At 33.9% G+C, this 17,803-nt stretch overlaps 1 protein-coding gene across 2 annotated transcripts in view; it reads right to left on the reverse strand.

The window, feature by feature from the left end:
• LOC126740856 (intermembrane lipid transfer protein Vps13D) overlaps window positions 1-17,803 on the reverse strand; it is a 261,585-nt gene that overhangs the window by 137,254 nt on the left and 106,528 nt on the right. For both annotated transcript variants that reach the window (XM_050447025.1, XM_050447023.1), the window contains exons 25-29: window positions 16,816-17,046; window positions 16,289-16,484; window positions 13,706-14,015; window positions 7,644-7,832; window positions 187-520 (exon numbers count right to left, since the gene is read on the reverse strand). In XM_050447025.1, coding sequence (XP_050302982.1) covers window positions 187-520; window positions 7,644-7,832; window positions 13,706-14,015; window positions 16,289-16,484; window positions 16,816-17,046 — 1,260 coding nt within the window. The remainder of the gene's footprint in view (window positions 1-186; window positions 521-7,643; window positions 7,833-13,705; window positions 14,016-16,288; window positions 16,485-16,815; window positions 17,047-17,803) is intronic.

Raw genomic sequence — 17,803 nt, forward strand, 5'->3', positions numbered from 1 at the left:
CTATGCTACTCGTATTTTAAGGATTCTAGGAGGAGACAAATAAACGTATTTACCTGCTCGAAAACTCATACAAATACTGGTTATTACTTTGTGTTTGCTTTTTGTAATTTTTTTCCTTTTTTGTTGAAACAGATTTTTTTTCAAAGAGAAAATTAATAACCACCTACTTTAAAATACGTCACCTACCTTGGTTTTCTTATTCCCGTTGCGTACTTTTGCTTCATCCCCGCCACTGTTCAAATTTAGTGTAGATCCAGTTTTACTTGTTCCGACGTTGCCGCTAAAGAAATCAATCACGGCGGCCCAAGAAGGCACACTTATAACCAGGTCCAAGCAGTTAAAGTCTACCGAGGTAGATCTTTGCGTTGAATGATACTTAGTGTCAAAATTAGGTGCCGAAGGGTCCACTAGAAGTGTCGTTATCAACACGAGATTTCGTTCTGGTCTAGGGCGGCCAGATCCCTGGGTGGGGCTTGGCGGTGGGGTACAAGGGTAAAGGGGTTTAGAATGTTGCTCAATTCTGGAAATTAAAGAGTATTATTTAGAGTAAGAGTATTAGTTTTTCGTTTATTATTTGAGCAATTTCTTAGTAAAATTGGTTTTAAAAGCTGGTAAATTTAATTACATTTAAAATAAGACCACTTTTATGCACCCGGATGGCATAAAAGTAATAGAAAAATGAGTTTCAGTGAACTCGTGAAAATTCGAGAAATAAAATTTTGATATGGCTCCCATTCAGAGGGATAAAGAGTGCGACCTGCATTTATATGGTTGTCTAGAAATCTTTATTTTAATTTATTTTATTTTTTCTTGGTAAATGATTGGAGACTATTGAATGGGTAGAACATTGAAAATAAATGCATTTCAACCTTATAATAAATATTAATTTCAGCACATATCTATATTCAAAATAATAATGCAAAATAATCTTACTTTTTTATTGCATCTAATATACAGTATCGCTCTGTATAATTTCTTCTAAATATACGCACAGATCGTCTTTTTTCGCATCGAGCATGCCCATAAGTGACAAATTTGGCAAGCCCAATTTGAGTGGGGAAAAAGAACGAGAACGGACTCCGGTGTGAAAAGTGACGGTACCGTCCGCGTGTTTCGTGCGTTGAGATTCCGGAACCACTAATTTCTGGATTCAACCCAAATACTTGATTATTCGTGTGTGGGTGATAAATTGAGTAATCGCCATTCCAGTACCCAAGTCCGATTTAGAAGCCTTATCAGGTAAGAGACTTGTGCGTATCGCATCGCGCCGATTAAATCCAATTTTTTCTTACTTTATATTCACTCATTCAATTTCATTATCTATTTCCTACATTTTCAATGTTTTTTTTGCAGATGAAATTGGACGTACAACACGTGGTTAAAGTATCGGATAACGAACCCCCAACACACTGTATGTACAGTGCATTCACGATGAAAGGAACAAATTCATTTAAAATTCAGGTGTTTTTTTTCTTCTTTTATTTTGCGGATACATCGATTAGCATTATCACTTACGCTTTTTTTGCAATAAAAATGTTCTATACAGGGTACCATTATTGGTATTATTTTTATAGTGGTTATTTATTGTCCTGTTTAATACTCAAGAAACAAGGCATCTTTAAGCATGAAGAAAAGGGGTACCTATTGGATCCAGTTTTCCCAAGGTTTCTCAGAAACTATAAAATTAAAAAAGAAAACTTCGGAGACTTTCTTAAAGCGAATTGATGCCTGTGTAATTTGATATGAAATTTTCAATAAAAAACAAAGCAAATAATATTTTTATGCAAAAGAACTAGGGGTACGTATTGATTTGGTTGAAAAACTATGCATTTTCAGAAAAAAAACTCAAGACACTTTTTGAAGGGAATTTAATTTCTTTTCATTTGATATGTTTTACAACCTTCAATATTTTTTTAGAATCAAGAAACAAGGCAAATGACATCTTTATACAAAAAGACTAGGTCTACCTATTAGTTCGGTTTTTTGCAAGTTTCTTAAAAATTATAGAATTTCCAAGAAAAACTCAAAAGACTTTTTTAAAGAGAATTTAATTCTCTATAATTTGATATATATTGCAACAAGATACAAGCCAAATAATAATTTCATGCAAAAAAAACTAGGGGAACGTATTGGTTCAGTTTTTCCTCATTTATTCAAAAACTATGCATTTTCAGAAAAAAAATATAAGACAGTTTTTAAAGAGAATTTAATTTTCTTTCATTTGATATACTTGACAACTCTAAATCCTGTTTAATACTCAAGAAACAAGGCAAATGACATCTTTAAGCACCAAGATTAGGGGTACCTATTGGGTAGTATCTAATTTTCCTCAAGCAAAAATTATGGCGTCAATATTATTTTTTTTAAATGGAACAGCCTGTATATCATGACATTTTACAATTCTACGATATATTCTGAATATTTTTTGTATAGCATACCATAGGCCTAAAGTCAGCGGTCTGTCAAATTTAACATAATAGACTAATGAAACATACGACATTAAAAAATAAAAATTTATACAATATTGTAACGAAATTCGGGAACACACTTTTATTGTCAACGTCAAAAACACTAACCTAACTCGCCTTTTCCAAGGTAAAAACTGACTAAACAATTAAAACTGAATGAATTGTCACGAAGCGCGTCCTTTTGAAAACCCGATGGAACAGTTTCGAAATATTTAGAATTATCTCCATTGTTTTTGCCCAAAGAGACCAATAATTTTAGGAGAATACTGACAGTCAAAGCAAGCAAGTATACAAATTCTAGAAAATTAGAACTACAGGGATTTACAATAATATAACCTAAATAACCTAAATTGGGGCCAAAATGGGGCTCTCGAACAAGATGAACTACTTAAAAACTAAACACTATAGATAAAAATAATAAACCAAAAGTAAGAAGAACCCTAAAGAAACCCTACGAATCAACTTTAACTACAGAATACTAATAAAATTGTACAAAAACTAGGAGAATAACTAACGTATTTACATTTTCATAATACTGCTCCCCTCTCAAGTTTGATCGTCCCGATCAAACATGGGACCACATGAGTCATGATAGGGCGGTAACCAGACGAAATTTACAATTTTCATCTTCGTTGTCGGATGTCGTTGGATACGGTACACCACGTCGTTGATTCTGGTGACCACATTGAATGGACCTTCCCAATCCTTCTGGAGCTTTGGTGACTTGCCTTTATCCTTTATCCCCAGGATTAAAACCGGTAGAATTTGCCTTTATGTCATAACGTAATTTCATTCTGTTACTTTCTAGATGAAGTTTATCCCGTGCTTGTTCGTGAACAATTTGTAAACGCTCTTGTAAATGGTCGACGTACTCCTCAAGGGTTTCAGACTTATGGGGTCTTCCAGTAATAATGTCCAAAGGTAAACGAAGTTCATCACCGTAGAGAACTTTTGCCGGGCTTTTTCCAGTTGACTTGTGGATAGAAGAACGATATGCCAATAGGAATGGTTGTATACAGTTATCCCAGTCGGTTTGCTTAGAGTTTACCACCATCCTCAAATAGGTTTCAAATGTGCGGTTAAATCTTTCAACCATTCCATCAGACTGAGGGTGTAGTGGGGTTGTACGGGTCTTATTGATTCCCAGCAACTGGCATACTTGTTGGAATATTTGTGACTCAAAGTTCCTTCCTTGGTCTGAATGTATCTCTCTGGGTACACCAAATCGACAAATCCAGTTCTGGAACGGCACTTCAGATACTGTCGTTGCTTCTTGGTTTGGAATAGGATAAACATCGGGCCACTTACTAAAGTAATCCATAGCAACAAGAGCATATCGGTTTCCGGAGCTACTAGTAGGAAAGGGTCCTGCTACGTCTATGGCAATTCGTTCAAAGAATGCACCAACAAGATACTGCATCATCTTTCCTCTTGTCCGGGTTCTTGGGCCCTTGCCTGACGAACACTGCTCACACTGTCGGCACCAGCGTTCAACATCTTGATGACTATTCAGCCAGTAAAACCGTTCTCTAACTTTTGCCAAGGTCTTACTAACTCCAAAATGTCCTCCGCCGACACCGCCATGAACAGCTTCAAGAATTTCCGGAATCCGTTTTCGAGGAAGGACTGTCAGATATGTCTTTTCTTTTCCATCTACGCTCTCTCAGACTCTTTCTAACAATCCATCTTTTATAACCAATGAATTCCATTGAGACCAATAAGCTTTTAGTTCTGGAGATTTGTCAGAAATGTCTGTCCATTCTGGTTTTGAAATTTCTCGAGATTTCAGTTCGTAAATAAGACCAAATACTGGGTCATCACACTGATCTTGGATTAAACTAGCTACATCCCATTCTTTAGAACTGTGAAGGCCAATACGATTACAAGTAAATATCTCTGGATGCTGTTTTGATTCCTTTTTAAAACAATGTTTCAATACAGGGTCTTCTTGATAAAGCATCGGCATTTTGGTGATATTCGCCTTTCCTATGTTCTATTGTAAAGTCATACTCTTGTAATCGTTGCAAAAAGCCACCTTGCTATTTGGCCTTCGGGGTTTTTAAACTGAAACAGCCGTTTCAACGAAGCATGGTCAGTTCTAAGGGTAAATCGTTGACCATACAAATATTTATGGAAATGTTCAATAGTTTTTACTGCTGCCAATAGCTCTCGTCTGGTGACACAATAGTTTCTTTCTGGTTTTGATAACGTTTTACTAAAATAAGCTATCACTTGCTCGCCACCTTCATATTTTTGTGATAGAACGGCTCCAATTCCAACATTACTTGCATCGGTATCCAAAATAAAAGTTTGTCCAGGAATCGGATATGTTAAAATTGGAGATGTGCATAGTGCTCTTTTTAACCGTTGAAATGCTTCTTCACAGTCTGTTGACCAACTAAATACCATTTTGTCCTCCTTGAGCTTATGTAGAGGCTTTGCAAGATTAACGAAATTTCTTACAAATCTTCTGTAATAGGTACAAAGGCCCAGAAAGCTTCTTAACTGGTATTTGTCAGTGGGTCGTGGCCAATTTTCGATTGCCTTTACTTTATCTGGATCAGTCTTGACACCTTTTTCTAATATTACATGGCCAAGGTATCGAACTTATTTTTGAAATACGCAACATTTTTTAGGACTTAGCTTCAGGTTGGCCTCTCGCAATTTAACAAATACCTCTTGAATATTCTTTAAATGATCTTCAAATGTTTTTCCCAGTATGATGACGTCATCCAGATAAACTAAACATGATTCCCAAGTCATTCCACGTAAAACTGTGTCCATAAGTCTCTCAAAGGTAGTTGGAGCATTGCAGAGTCCAAAGGGCATTACTGTAAACTGCCAAAGTCCTGTTCCAGTCGAGAATGCGGTCTTTTCCTTATCTTCTGGGTGCATCTTTACCTGCCAGTATCCACTCTTTAGATCGAGTGATGTAATCCATTGTGAACCTGATAGTGTGTCCAGGGTGTCGGCAATTCTTGGTGGGGGATAACTGTCTTTCTTGGTAATGTCATTCAGTCGCCGATAGTCTACACAAAATCTAGTGGATCGATCCTTTTTCTTCACTAGCACAACTGGAGATGTCCAAGGACTTTGAGAAGGTTCTATCACTCCTTGTGTCCTCATTTCTTGAAGCATTGAGGAAACTTGTCCTTGTTTAGCTATCGGAATTCTTCGAAGTGCTTGTTTAATCGGAGCATTGTCTCCAGTGTTAATTCGAGGCTGCACCAAATCAGTTCTTCCCAGATCATTATCGTGCAAGGAAAATACATCTTGATTTTCTTCAAGAAGACGTCGCCATTTACTACACTGGTCTATGGTTAAATTGGCAGAAGATTCTTCAAATAGGTTTTGTAAACATACAGGAAAAGGTCTGTTTGAATAACGACTTCTATCAGCATTTTTCATGACTGCTACTACTCCAGAGCACACGCCAATATTCTCTCTTTGTTTCAGGTGTTGATCATAACCTTTTAAATTTACCATTCGAACCAAAATATAAGTATAGCATACCATAGGCCTAAAGTCAGCGGTCTGTCAAATTTAACATAATAGACTAATGAAACATACGACATTAAAAAATAAAAATTTATACAATATTGTAACGAAATTCGGAAACACACCTGTATTGTCAACGTCAAAAACACTAACCTAACTCGCCTTGACTGTCGTTTAATTGTTTCCAAGGTAAAAACTGACTAAACAATTAAAACTGAATGAATTGTCACGAAGCGCGTCCTTTTTAAAACCCGATGGAACAGTTTCGAAATATTTAGAATTATCTCCATTGTTTTTGCCCAAAGAGACCAATAATTTTAGGAGAATACTGACAGTCAAAGAAAGCAAGTATACAAATTCTAGAAAATTAGAACTACAGGGATTTACAATAATATAACCTAAATAACCTAAATTGGGGTGAAAATGGGGCTCTCGAACAAGATGAACTACTTAAAAACTAAACACTATAGATAAAAATAACAAACCAAACGTAAGTAGAACCCTAAATAAACCCTACGAATCAACTTTAACTACAGAATACTAATAAAATTGTACAAAACTAGGAGAATAACTAACGTATTTACATTTTCATAATAATATTTATTGCCATTGATGTTCAATTTGCTGTCCATTTACTTCATTGTAGTTTTGAAGTCGGTAAATAACTTCCAATTGCACATTCTATCTTTCGATAATAACTTTCATTTCGATTAGTCCAATGTTAGGTTGAATTCTTTCCTTTAAATCAACATTATTTAGTTTATTTACATACACTTTGGACTTCAAATAGCCCTATAATAAAAAATCTAATGGGGTTATATCAGGTGACCTTGGTGGCCATTCAATCAGTCTTTTTCGTCCAATACATCTGTTAGGCAAAGTTGTCAATCAAGAAATTGTCTCCGTGGTACCCCGTCTTGTTGAAACTATATGACTAAACTCATTATTAGTCTCTTGTGGATCGGGGAATAAAACAAATAAAATAGAGATAATTTCAAACAAAGTCCAAGTAGTGATCTCCGTTTAATGTTTCTTCGAAAAAAAGGTCCAATGATTCGATTTTTCACAATACCTGCTCATACATTAATTTTTTTAGGGCTCTGTGTGTGGTATTCCTGAGTCCAATGAGGATTTTCGGTTGCCCAATATTTGCAATTTTTACTGTTAACTGTCGAAACTAAAACTCAGTTTCAGTTTAAATCTTCTCCCGAAGATGCAAACATCGTTAGCGAAACACGTGTCGAAAATAAATAAACAATTTTGGTTAGTGTTAAAACTATTTTTTTGATTTGAGTGTCACACCAAAGGTTCCAACCATAGGACTATACAAGAATTGAAAAATATATTTTAATTCATTAATTAATAATTAAGAGGCGACAAACTCACATTTGTCATTTAAATATTATTAAAAACAAAAGGAGGTATTATCTGACTGATACGGTCAGACAAAATATTTAACTCAACATTAACATGGTGTTTTTGAAAGTAATAGACATTGGTAAAGTAGCAGAATCTAATTTTCAAACTTCTATTGTCTTTATTTTCAAATTAGCTCGACATTTAAATTGGGAACTACCTCTAACAGTTAGTGTTCACTCACTTATTGTGCATTTTTTATTTTGTTTATTATTATACATAAGATTAAGTGTATACATGTCACTTAAACAAATAGCTTACCCATTTGCCAATTGATGTCTAAAGTGCCCAACGCCAAAAACATTCGCTGTTTCTAAATGGTCCGGTAAACTGCCATTGGATAACGAGGCCATGTGATTATGGTACGTTATGTCGGGACAAGACCTCGATACACAAGAGGTGTTAGGAGGCGGCTCTGGATTATTTGACGAAATTACCATCGAACGTTGTCTACAGAAAATGACTTTTATTAATATTTATTGAGAAGATACATGTTTTTGTATGATTATATTAGATGTAAAAGACCCTTCACAAAATTTGCAAGATAAAACCGTACCATAATTTAGAATGAAACCCGATAGAATGTGTCTTAAGCGGCTTAATATACAGGTTGGAGAATCAATCATTACGCATAGAGAGGTTCTTTTGGGCAAAATATGGCAATGCGCACGCGTGCATTTTGTATGTTCTGCTATGTTGTTGTTCTTCAGTACGACGTTAGTAAGCGGCCGACTTTAATAAAAATAACTGTTACAGTACAACTTCGATAATCCGGACACATATCGTTCCAAGCAGCGCCGGAGTAGCGAGGTGTCCGGATAACTGGATTATTATTTCAAAAGTTTTATTTTAATATACTATCCACATACTAGCTTTTTTTAGGTATAAATAAATCATTGTACCCTAATTAAAAAAGAAAATTATGTTTATATTTCAAATTATAACATACATAATAAGTAAACATATACATACACATGTTGTACACGCAGGTACACAAACATATATGTAACTAGAAATAAAAATACATTATGTAGGACAAAACATAAATTACAAATACAAGACAAAAAAGTGCAAGTTTAAATGGCTTTGAAAAAACTATCAATTTTTTTCTGAACTGCCTTAGAGCTTGCTAATTCAGTCGCTTTCTCTTTGACGTTCTTTAAAAGCAATATTTCGTGCATTGATAAGTAGTTTTCTTCAGCCCACTGAATTCCCAATGTTAATGCTTTCACAGCATCGCTGTGTTTCACTTTAGTGGCAATAATCTCAGTATCTCCATCTAAATCATTGCTCTCTGCATCCTTAGATTTTAGCGCATCACCTATTACCTCCTCTTCAGTCAAATCAACAATGACTTCATTTTTGCCTAAAGCCCATTCAACAATTTCTTCCCGATTCAAACTGTTTTCAGGATCTATCACAAGCAAGGAAGCGGTAATGGTTTTTAAATCTTCCTCGTTTATTTGACAAAGTCGTCTTTGAAGTTCTGAAAGTGGAATGTTTTCTTCATCAGATTCCTCTTCTTCTGCATCAGTTCTTTGGTTCGGCCATAATGCTATCCAACTTTTTTGGATATTTTTTTCAGATATCAACTTCCAAGCAATATCTAGATTAACAAGTGCATCTTTTAAATTAAATTGCTTTAAAACTGTAACTAAATCGTCACCTTCGTGAGCGATAATGTGATTTAGTAGCCTCTTTCTATATGCTACTTTTATGTTTTGGATTAAGTTTTGATCCATTGGCTGTAAAACTGCTGTGCAGTTGGGCGGCAAAAACATGACTCTGAAATCAGGATCGAAATTTATTTCTGTCTCAGGTGGATGAGATGGAGCATTATCTACAAGTAATAATGCTTTATGAGGTCGGTTAACATCCGATAAAAAACGTTTGACGTCTGGTATAAAGCAAGTCTTAAACCATTCGAAGAACAATGTCCTGGTCATCCAACCTTTGCTGGTTGCCTTGTATTTAACAGGTAAAGTAGCATTCTTAAATGCCCTTGGATTTGCGGATTTTCCAAGAACTAAAAGGGGTAACTTATGAGTTCCAGCTGCATTGCAACAGGGCATGAATGTTACGCGATCTTTAGATATTTTTCGCCCTGGTGCTGATTGTTCCTGACTATGAACCCATGTAGTGTCCGGCAAGGCTCTCCAAAAGGCCGCTGATTCATCAGCATTATAAACTTGGTCACGACTTAGCTTCATTTCATTAACCACAGCTAGAAATTTTTCTTGAAAAGGTACTATAGCACTTACATCACTGGAAAGTTTTTCACCACACACTTTAAGAAAGCGTATTCCGTGCCTTTTCTTAAATTTGTCAAGCCAACCTGAACTCGCTAAAAAATCACTCTTCCCAGTTATTCTTTCATAAAATTGTTTAGCTTTCGTTCGTAAGATATCAGAAGAAACAGGTACATGAGCACTACGCTGCTGTAGAAACCACTTATATAAAGCAGCTTCAACTTCGGGATGTTCTCCCTTTCGGATAACCTGCCTTTTACCTGAAAAGATAAAAATATGTTTCATAATAACATTACCTACAATAAAAATTAAATCATACATACCTGCTCCACTGAATGACTCCGACACAAATCTTCTTATTTTAGTTTTGTTTTTCTTTATATCACTTACAGTTGATTTTGGTACATTAAATTTCTCAGCCACCCTGCGTATGCTTCCCACCTTATCAAGAAAATCTAATATTTTACATTTCTCCGCAAGAGTAACTGTGTTATGCGGTCGTTTATTTGGCGCCATTTTTTTTTTAATAACACATTGACACACGACGCACGGTAACTAAACGATAACTGACCGCCAAAGGCGCCAAACCCATTAGGTTGCTAACAATATTGGTTTTGACAAGTTTAAAAAGGAAAAATCCGTTTATAATCGATTCGTATTGAAAACATTCCTTTATCCGGACTACAGAGGTAAAATATCCCGACACCTAGGAACGCCGGATTACTGGAGTGTCCGAATCAGCGAGTGTCCGAACTAGAGAAGTTGTACTGTACTTACAATAAAATTTAGCAAAATATTACGCGAACATTTTTTCTTATGCAGGCTTTATATACATCAATGTATAACCTATATAGAATCGTAATCTCAAAATTTTTATTATGCTATGTATTGCATAATGAAAATTAAAGCAATATTCTACGGAAAATAAAATATAAATTCATCAAAGCCATTTCGTACTTCCAAAAGAGTTTATGGTGAAAGGGAATTGGCACATTTAGCCATTTTCTTTCGCCACACCGCAAAATTTTTTGGCCTACTAAATTCGTGTTTACCAATCATCTCCTTAAGATAATCCCAAAAATAAAAGGCATTTGGGGACAAATCTGGAGATCTAGGAGGCTATTTCTTAAAAATCGTTTTACCAAAACCGCATTATAAGTAAAACAGCGTCTTGTTGAAAATAGATCGATTCCAAGTCTAAATCAGGGATAATTTGAATGGCGGGAGGACCTTAGTTTTGCAGCAATTGTAAAATATTTGTAAAAAACAGCTATAATAACTGGAGAAAAAAATATCAGCGTTTAAAAATTTAATACTACAGCATGCCGTTACACAGCAAAATGAGGCCTGCCGATGTTATTATTGATGTTCTATAAAAAAACACCAAATAATATCAGCCAACCAAAAGCGGCTGCTCATCGACAAGGATATTTTGGACAATGTGTAATCTTTAATTCCCCAACCTGTATATTTATTTATTTAATGATATAGTTAATATAGGTACATAGGAACTAAATAGATATTTTGATTATGATTTTACGGTATAAATGAGTGAATTTTTGTCATTTTAATGTGCGATCATTGTGAAAACCTTGATGTAATTTGGCTACCTGAAAGTTAGCTTAGTGGAGAAGTAGCGACTGATGGATACAAATTTATTAGACGGAGGTGGTTCTGTATTTTATGTTCTATTTATTTCTTTAAAATTTAATGTTATAGAAATGGGTTATGGTAATGGTTCATAAGGTTCCACAGCGTCCACACTCAGATTGACAGCGCTGGATTTAATATACCTCGTCGCATAGTACTGTGCACCGGTGCGATTCAGCCGTCCACACACCAAACGTGTTTAAGCCCAACTCAAGCTATGCAAAATATACAGAATGGCAAATAGAAGACTGCACATAGGCATTATAAATGTCAAAACCGCTTCTCGCTTACTTTCTGATTAATAAGCGGCGCGGCGGATCCGATTATTTGCTATTTTCGGCACGGTACAATCAGCAGATCTCATTTTGCTGTGTGATTGCATACTGCGCTGTTGAGTCTTAAAGCGCTATTTTAATTTTTTTAAATATTTATCATTCTCGCTATTTATACTCCTTCCGAAATAGTTCAATTGATTAAATAGTTTTATGGACGCAAGTCGGCAGTACAATGCAGGGATTTATTCTTAGTAAATTTTTAAAATAGACCGATTCCTTGTGCTAAAACTATTTTAAATATCGCGTCAAATTTTGAGATCTTTTGGCCTCCCAGAATGTAAAAACTATCACATCAAAGATCAACCACCTATTAAAAGGGTTCAGAAGAATAGGTTTGTAGTGCTTTAGTTTTGGATTTAACACGATCGAGCAGAAGTGTTAGAGAGGAACTGGGTATGCACCATAAAGCTGTGACGAGTATTTGGAAAAAATATAGATACAAATGTTTTAAATATTCCAAAACTCAGGAGGTTTTCCTGAAGACCAATGGCAAAGAAATGGATTTTATGAAACCATTTTAAAAAAAAGCAAATGAAAATGAAAATTTCTTAAAAAATAATATTTTGTTTTCAGATGAGTCCTCTTTTCCATTAAATGGAAAACACAATCCTTTCATTGTTTGTTTTTATTGATGGTACTTTGAACGCCGAAAAATACCTTAAGTTCCTCCTGCCATTCAACTCCTCCTTGATATAGACCTGGGATTAGTCTATTTTCAATAAAATGGCAGTCCTGCTCATAATGCGCTAAGAGTAAAAGAATTTTTAATAAATACTTTTCCTAAACGTCTTATGAGTATTACTGGCAATATTAAATGGCCTCCAATTTAATACCTCCCGATTTATCACCAAATTACTTTTATTTATGGGGTTACCTTAAGGAGACTATTTATAATAGTATGCCAACGAATTTAGAGGGATTGAGAAACAAAATTCAACCATTTAACCTCAAACTTTTTTGGAATTAAGAAATAGCTTTAACGATAGGCTAACCTTTTGTTTTGCTAAAGAAGGAGGTATTGTTGAGTCTTTTATTTAAAGAATATTAGGTTTATTATTTAGAGTTTATTTTTTGTATTTTTTTTCATTTTACAGCATAAAAAAATTGTAATTACGAATCTATGCGGGTTTTACACATGTAATTCCTATATTAGAAAAATATTAATTAAAAAGAAATAAAATAAATAAGAAAAATATTAAATATTAACACTTGGTAGAGGACTGTTTAATTAATTCTTACAATGGAAACCCATCCGATTTCCTGATTGCAAGAAGAGAGTCCATAAAATATATTCGTAACCTTAGTACATGTAGAAAATACTTTGATTGCGCTCCTTCCACGGTTTCATTTTTGGGTCAGAATTTAACGTTGACCTGCTCAATATATTTTTTTAAGGTTTAATTTATATCAGATTGTAAAAAAGCCTACCAGAAAGACTGAGCAATTCAGAACATAATAATATCCTATTCCTATAATATTTCTGATTAGAATGATCTGAAGTTAAATTAGTAATAAGACTCCGCTGAAGAGCGCTTACATTAAGTATTCGTAAGTTTATATTCGCTAAAAAAAAGCGAGTTTGCCCCAATCCCTAAATAATTTTTGCGTAACCTATGCCTGCCTATTTCAGTATTAAAATTGAATTCTTTTTTTTTAATGCAAAACAAATAATGGGTTTTATAAAAAAGTAATCAAGTCGATCTTTAAAACAAGGGTCAAGGTCATCAAAGTTACATGGAAAAATAATCCAGTTTGACGCGTCAAGTCGTGGCTTTTTCGCATTCCTACAACTTTTATTTTAAATAACTAACCTGCAACTGCCATTCTTTAGTCAGTAAATTTTGACTTAATGAGTTGAAAATCATACAATTGACATATCATCATTTTATTACCCTCGAAGTACCGTAGCTAGAAATCTAAAAACTTTTAATCGGGACAGCTAAAGCAACACAATCCACCTGGTCAGCACAAATGACTGTATGTTATTTATTTGATAGTTTGTGCGGGGTCGTTTACCAAAAAAGAAGTACATAGTATAACAGAGAAATAAAATTGTTTTTTTTTTAACAAAATAACAAAACTTCCTTACCTGGATCCTTCTGGCAAGAGCAAATCCTCCATAAAAATAGACCGCAGCGAGACTTGAATATTAGTTTCAAACTTATGGCATTTTTCATAACTGAAGACAAAATCTCGGAAGCTGAGGTCAACTAAACCCTGTTCACTATTGCTCGGGCCTTCCCCGCGCAGCTCTATGGTAAATACGGGAATTTCAAAGCTAAGCTTCATAGACACTTTTAGCTGAGGCACGTTTCCGGAGCTTTTATTTTGCGCGGATTGTAGAGTCGGCGAGAATAGTTTAGCTCTAACGTGGGGATCCATATTTAATGTTGTTACACCTAAATACAATAATATCTGTTAATGTTGGATATAGAAAATCGTCCAAACAAACAAAATGCAAAAATGGTAGTTAAGAAAGTTCTAAGTAATGCAACAAAACTTATATATTTCTTATAGATACTTCTTTCTTCCTAATCAAAACATCTTTACAGATGTTTTGTGATCGATATTAATCGCGTTAAATGTTTTGGGTGGCTCGATCGATTTATCTCGATCAAATGACATGTGAACCGCTTGTGGGAGAGGAGCATCTAAAATGTTTTTGTAACATTCACCCGTCGTTTTGGTAATCGACCATGCCTTCTGTTTCCTTTTACAATAAGACCTTCTATATGCTCTTTCCGACTGATGTGTCCAAAAAATTTAAGAATTCTAGAGTACACGATACTGGACAAACGTTTTGACGGACGTATTCTTGTAGAACCGAAGCATTTGTTATATATGGGGTCCAGGGCTATCCTTCCATATTTTACTGTGTCATTGCTGATTAAGCAAGATAAAATCGCCGTCTTATTTTTCCATCACATCTCCGGAATTTTCTATTAAGGCTCCAAGATACACGAAACAGTCCGAGTTTCCGGGTGATTGAACTGAATTGTAAATTGTTATGTTCTCTATCAATGATCCTAATTTAGGATCTATTATAATTTATGTTTAGGCAGTAAAGAGTACTGGACATCTTCAAGCCTCTCCAGGGGTTCCAGAATTTCTCTTTGAAAGACAACTATCACCGGTAAACCTTAAGACAATTTTGAGCAGCTAATATTTACTCCACTATATCAAACGTCTCATCATAAATTCAATCCAGTATAACTATAATACTAAATAGTACTAAATAATCTTGTGAGATTGAAGTACAACATGCAACTCAATTCAACTGTTTCACCTAACCCGTTCGTCTGGGAAACCCATTGACAACAGAATAGACCAAAGCTTTACCCATTTAACGTTATCAAAAGCTTTGCTATAATTGACAGTACTTCATGTAAATAAAGGGTTTCCAAAAATACAGCCTCAATTTCCCTTTACTTTTATTTGTTATGGCATGACGTTTCGTCTCGAATTTGTGACTTCTTCAGATGGCTGTTAAGGAAACACAAATGATAAAATTAATTTTTTTTGGAAATTACAACAAAATATGAACCTAGGATACAAACAAACACGCAAACAAAGCAATAGTTACATAACTACAAACTTAAAACATTTAACAACAAACACAAAGATGACCAGAATTATAAATCGTTCAAAAATTAAAATTAAGCTATAGTAGTAGCATCGAAATCTATCAGTTATGTACATTGTATCTATATGAAGAACAAACACACGATCTTCAAGACAGAAATATTTTTTTAAATCAAATACTTAAAACCTGCGTTTGGAGAAGAACAATAAGATGGCACAAGGAACATTTTGTGTATTGTGGGTTGTTTACACAAAATTCTTATTTTAGTAAAATTAGCAGTAATAATAGTCTTTTTTTGGTTATTTAATATTGTTCAGGATACACCTATAATTTTGCAAGATATTTTGTTGATCAGCCTGTTTATTGACAGCCTGAATTATTAGCCTGTTTATTTCTGTACTAATTTATATAACATGACTCTAGAAGCAAGTTTACTCTGTCTATGAAAGATCGTAACAATGTTAAAGTTGAATTTCTGCCCTGTGGTTATAGAATGTTCACAAAGTATTAGAAATATTAGATTTTTTAAATAATATTTTTGTTGGAAACCTTTTATTTATAAAAAACTATACCAATATATATTTTAAAATAAAACATTTTATTAATGTTTATTATTAATATAATAGAGAAAATATATAATGATAAATATATATATATTTTTTTTAAATTTAAATGAATATATTAACAATATTTTAATAAATAATTTAAAGTTTTGTCATTGCTGTTTTTTCTCTACTTCTGTTAATTGTTTAGTGCTGTTATCCTTTCTTTACATGTAATAATCCTGTTTATAAGTTATATTACATAAAAAATAAAAGAATCAAAACTGTACAATACTTATAAACAAATTAAACTATATATTGTAATATTTGAACGAATATCATACTATGTTGCCCGAAAGCAAATATACATAATTATATAATCTAATATTCTCTCATCTGCAAGTAGTAATAACTTTGCTATCTAGACTGTCATGTGCTGTTTTGTAGTAATTGCAAATGTAAGAAATTTTGAGTCAATATAATTTCCCAATACAAAAATGTAACTAACAAAACTTACTAATCTAATTTGTAATAGATAATTACATACCGGTATCTTCTTCAGATATGTCGCCTAAGGGATTTTGGGGCCTTACATTTGTCCCCGTCACATAATGTAGATCGTGTAAAACAGGCGAGGAAGTGAGCCACTGCATCGTATCTAGGACTTGCTCGTATTGGGCTCTGGTTAACGATACTTTTAGGGCCGTTACTATCTTACCAGTCACTTCCATTTTTTCTAAAGGCTAGAAAAGGTGTGAATTTAGTAGAAAATCTTATTAGGATTAACGATCACACAATTTTGCAAAGATAAATAATACATTATGAGTAAATAGGACACACATCCTCAACATAAGTTAACCAAACTCGTGAAAAGTTTTGGAATGTATTTTTTTTCATTTAACTCAAAACGGTTCATGTACAGCTTTGCTAGAAAGACAATTACTTATAGGTGCACCCTCAAGTTGTTTATAATACGAATTGTTGTAATGAGAAACAGTTTGTGACATGCAAAATTTGTTAATATAATTATTTCTCAGATATTATCTCAAAACCATCAAGTAATGATATACATACCTTAACGCTATCGTCTTGTTCTTCTTCATCCTCAAACAACATCGAGTCACTGTCGCTCTTTAAGACACCCATTATGGGTATCTCCCTCACAACGTCAAGTTGTAACATTGTGTCGTGGAGAATTGGTTTCGCCTGGCTTTTGCAACTATACAAAACCTCCGGTCTGCTAATCATCGGTCCTGGAACTCGTCTCGATTTGGTGTTTAATGAGAATATATTCATATCTCTAACCTATAACAGAAGAAGCGAATTGCTTCAATTTTTTATGGGATCAGAGTATTTGATAATAATAATAAAGGCGAGAATCAGTTTATCAGATTATACATATTAACAACTTCTTTAGTTATATTAATAATTAATATTAACTAAATACTATAGAATATATATAATAAAAACTTCTCTAGTGCTACTAAATATGCCCTACCTTGACGCTACCAACATATACAGGGTGTTCCTTAAAGACGTACTAATATTTAAGGGGGTTATTCCTGGACCCATTTAAAAAATAAGTTTCTATGAACATATGTCCTAAACATTTGAACTTTTGAGATACAGGGTGTTATGTTTTAAAAAAAAAATCAGTTTTTTAATGATAACTTAATCATACATGTATTATTCTAGGCATCGAGACGCATTTTTTGATGTGCAAAAAAAATATTTTCTCTGCCAGTGGCGTCCCTACAGGTCTTCTATTGAATATTTTTAGTGAAAAAAATACTACACCACTGCTTTTTCTTAAAATAAAAATTATTGTTAAAATCCTCAATCATCTTTCAGCAAATTTGATCTCTTGGTTTCTTTTCGTCCGACGCATGATTTTCGTTTAAAAATATAAAAACAATTATACTTCCCTAAAAATCTGATGCGGTGTGAAAATGTTTGTTCGTCGATTGAAAGCAAATAAAGGGATCAGCTTTGTTACAAGAAGTATGAAAAGTTAAAAAAATTTAATAATTTAAGAAATACTAATGTTTTTAAGGCGTTTAAA

The sequence above is a fragment of the Anthonomus grandis genome, chromosome 10 (assembly GCF_022605725.1).
Source record: "Anthonomus grandis grandis chromosome 10, icAntGran1.3, whole genome shotgun sequence".
Lineage (NCBI taxonomy): Eukaryota > Metazoa > Arthropoda > Insecta > Coleoptera > Curculionidae > Anthonomus > Anthonomus grandis.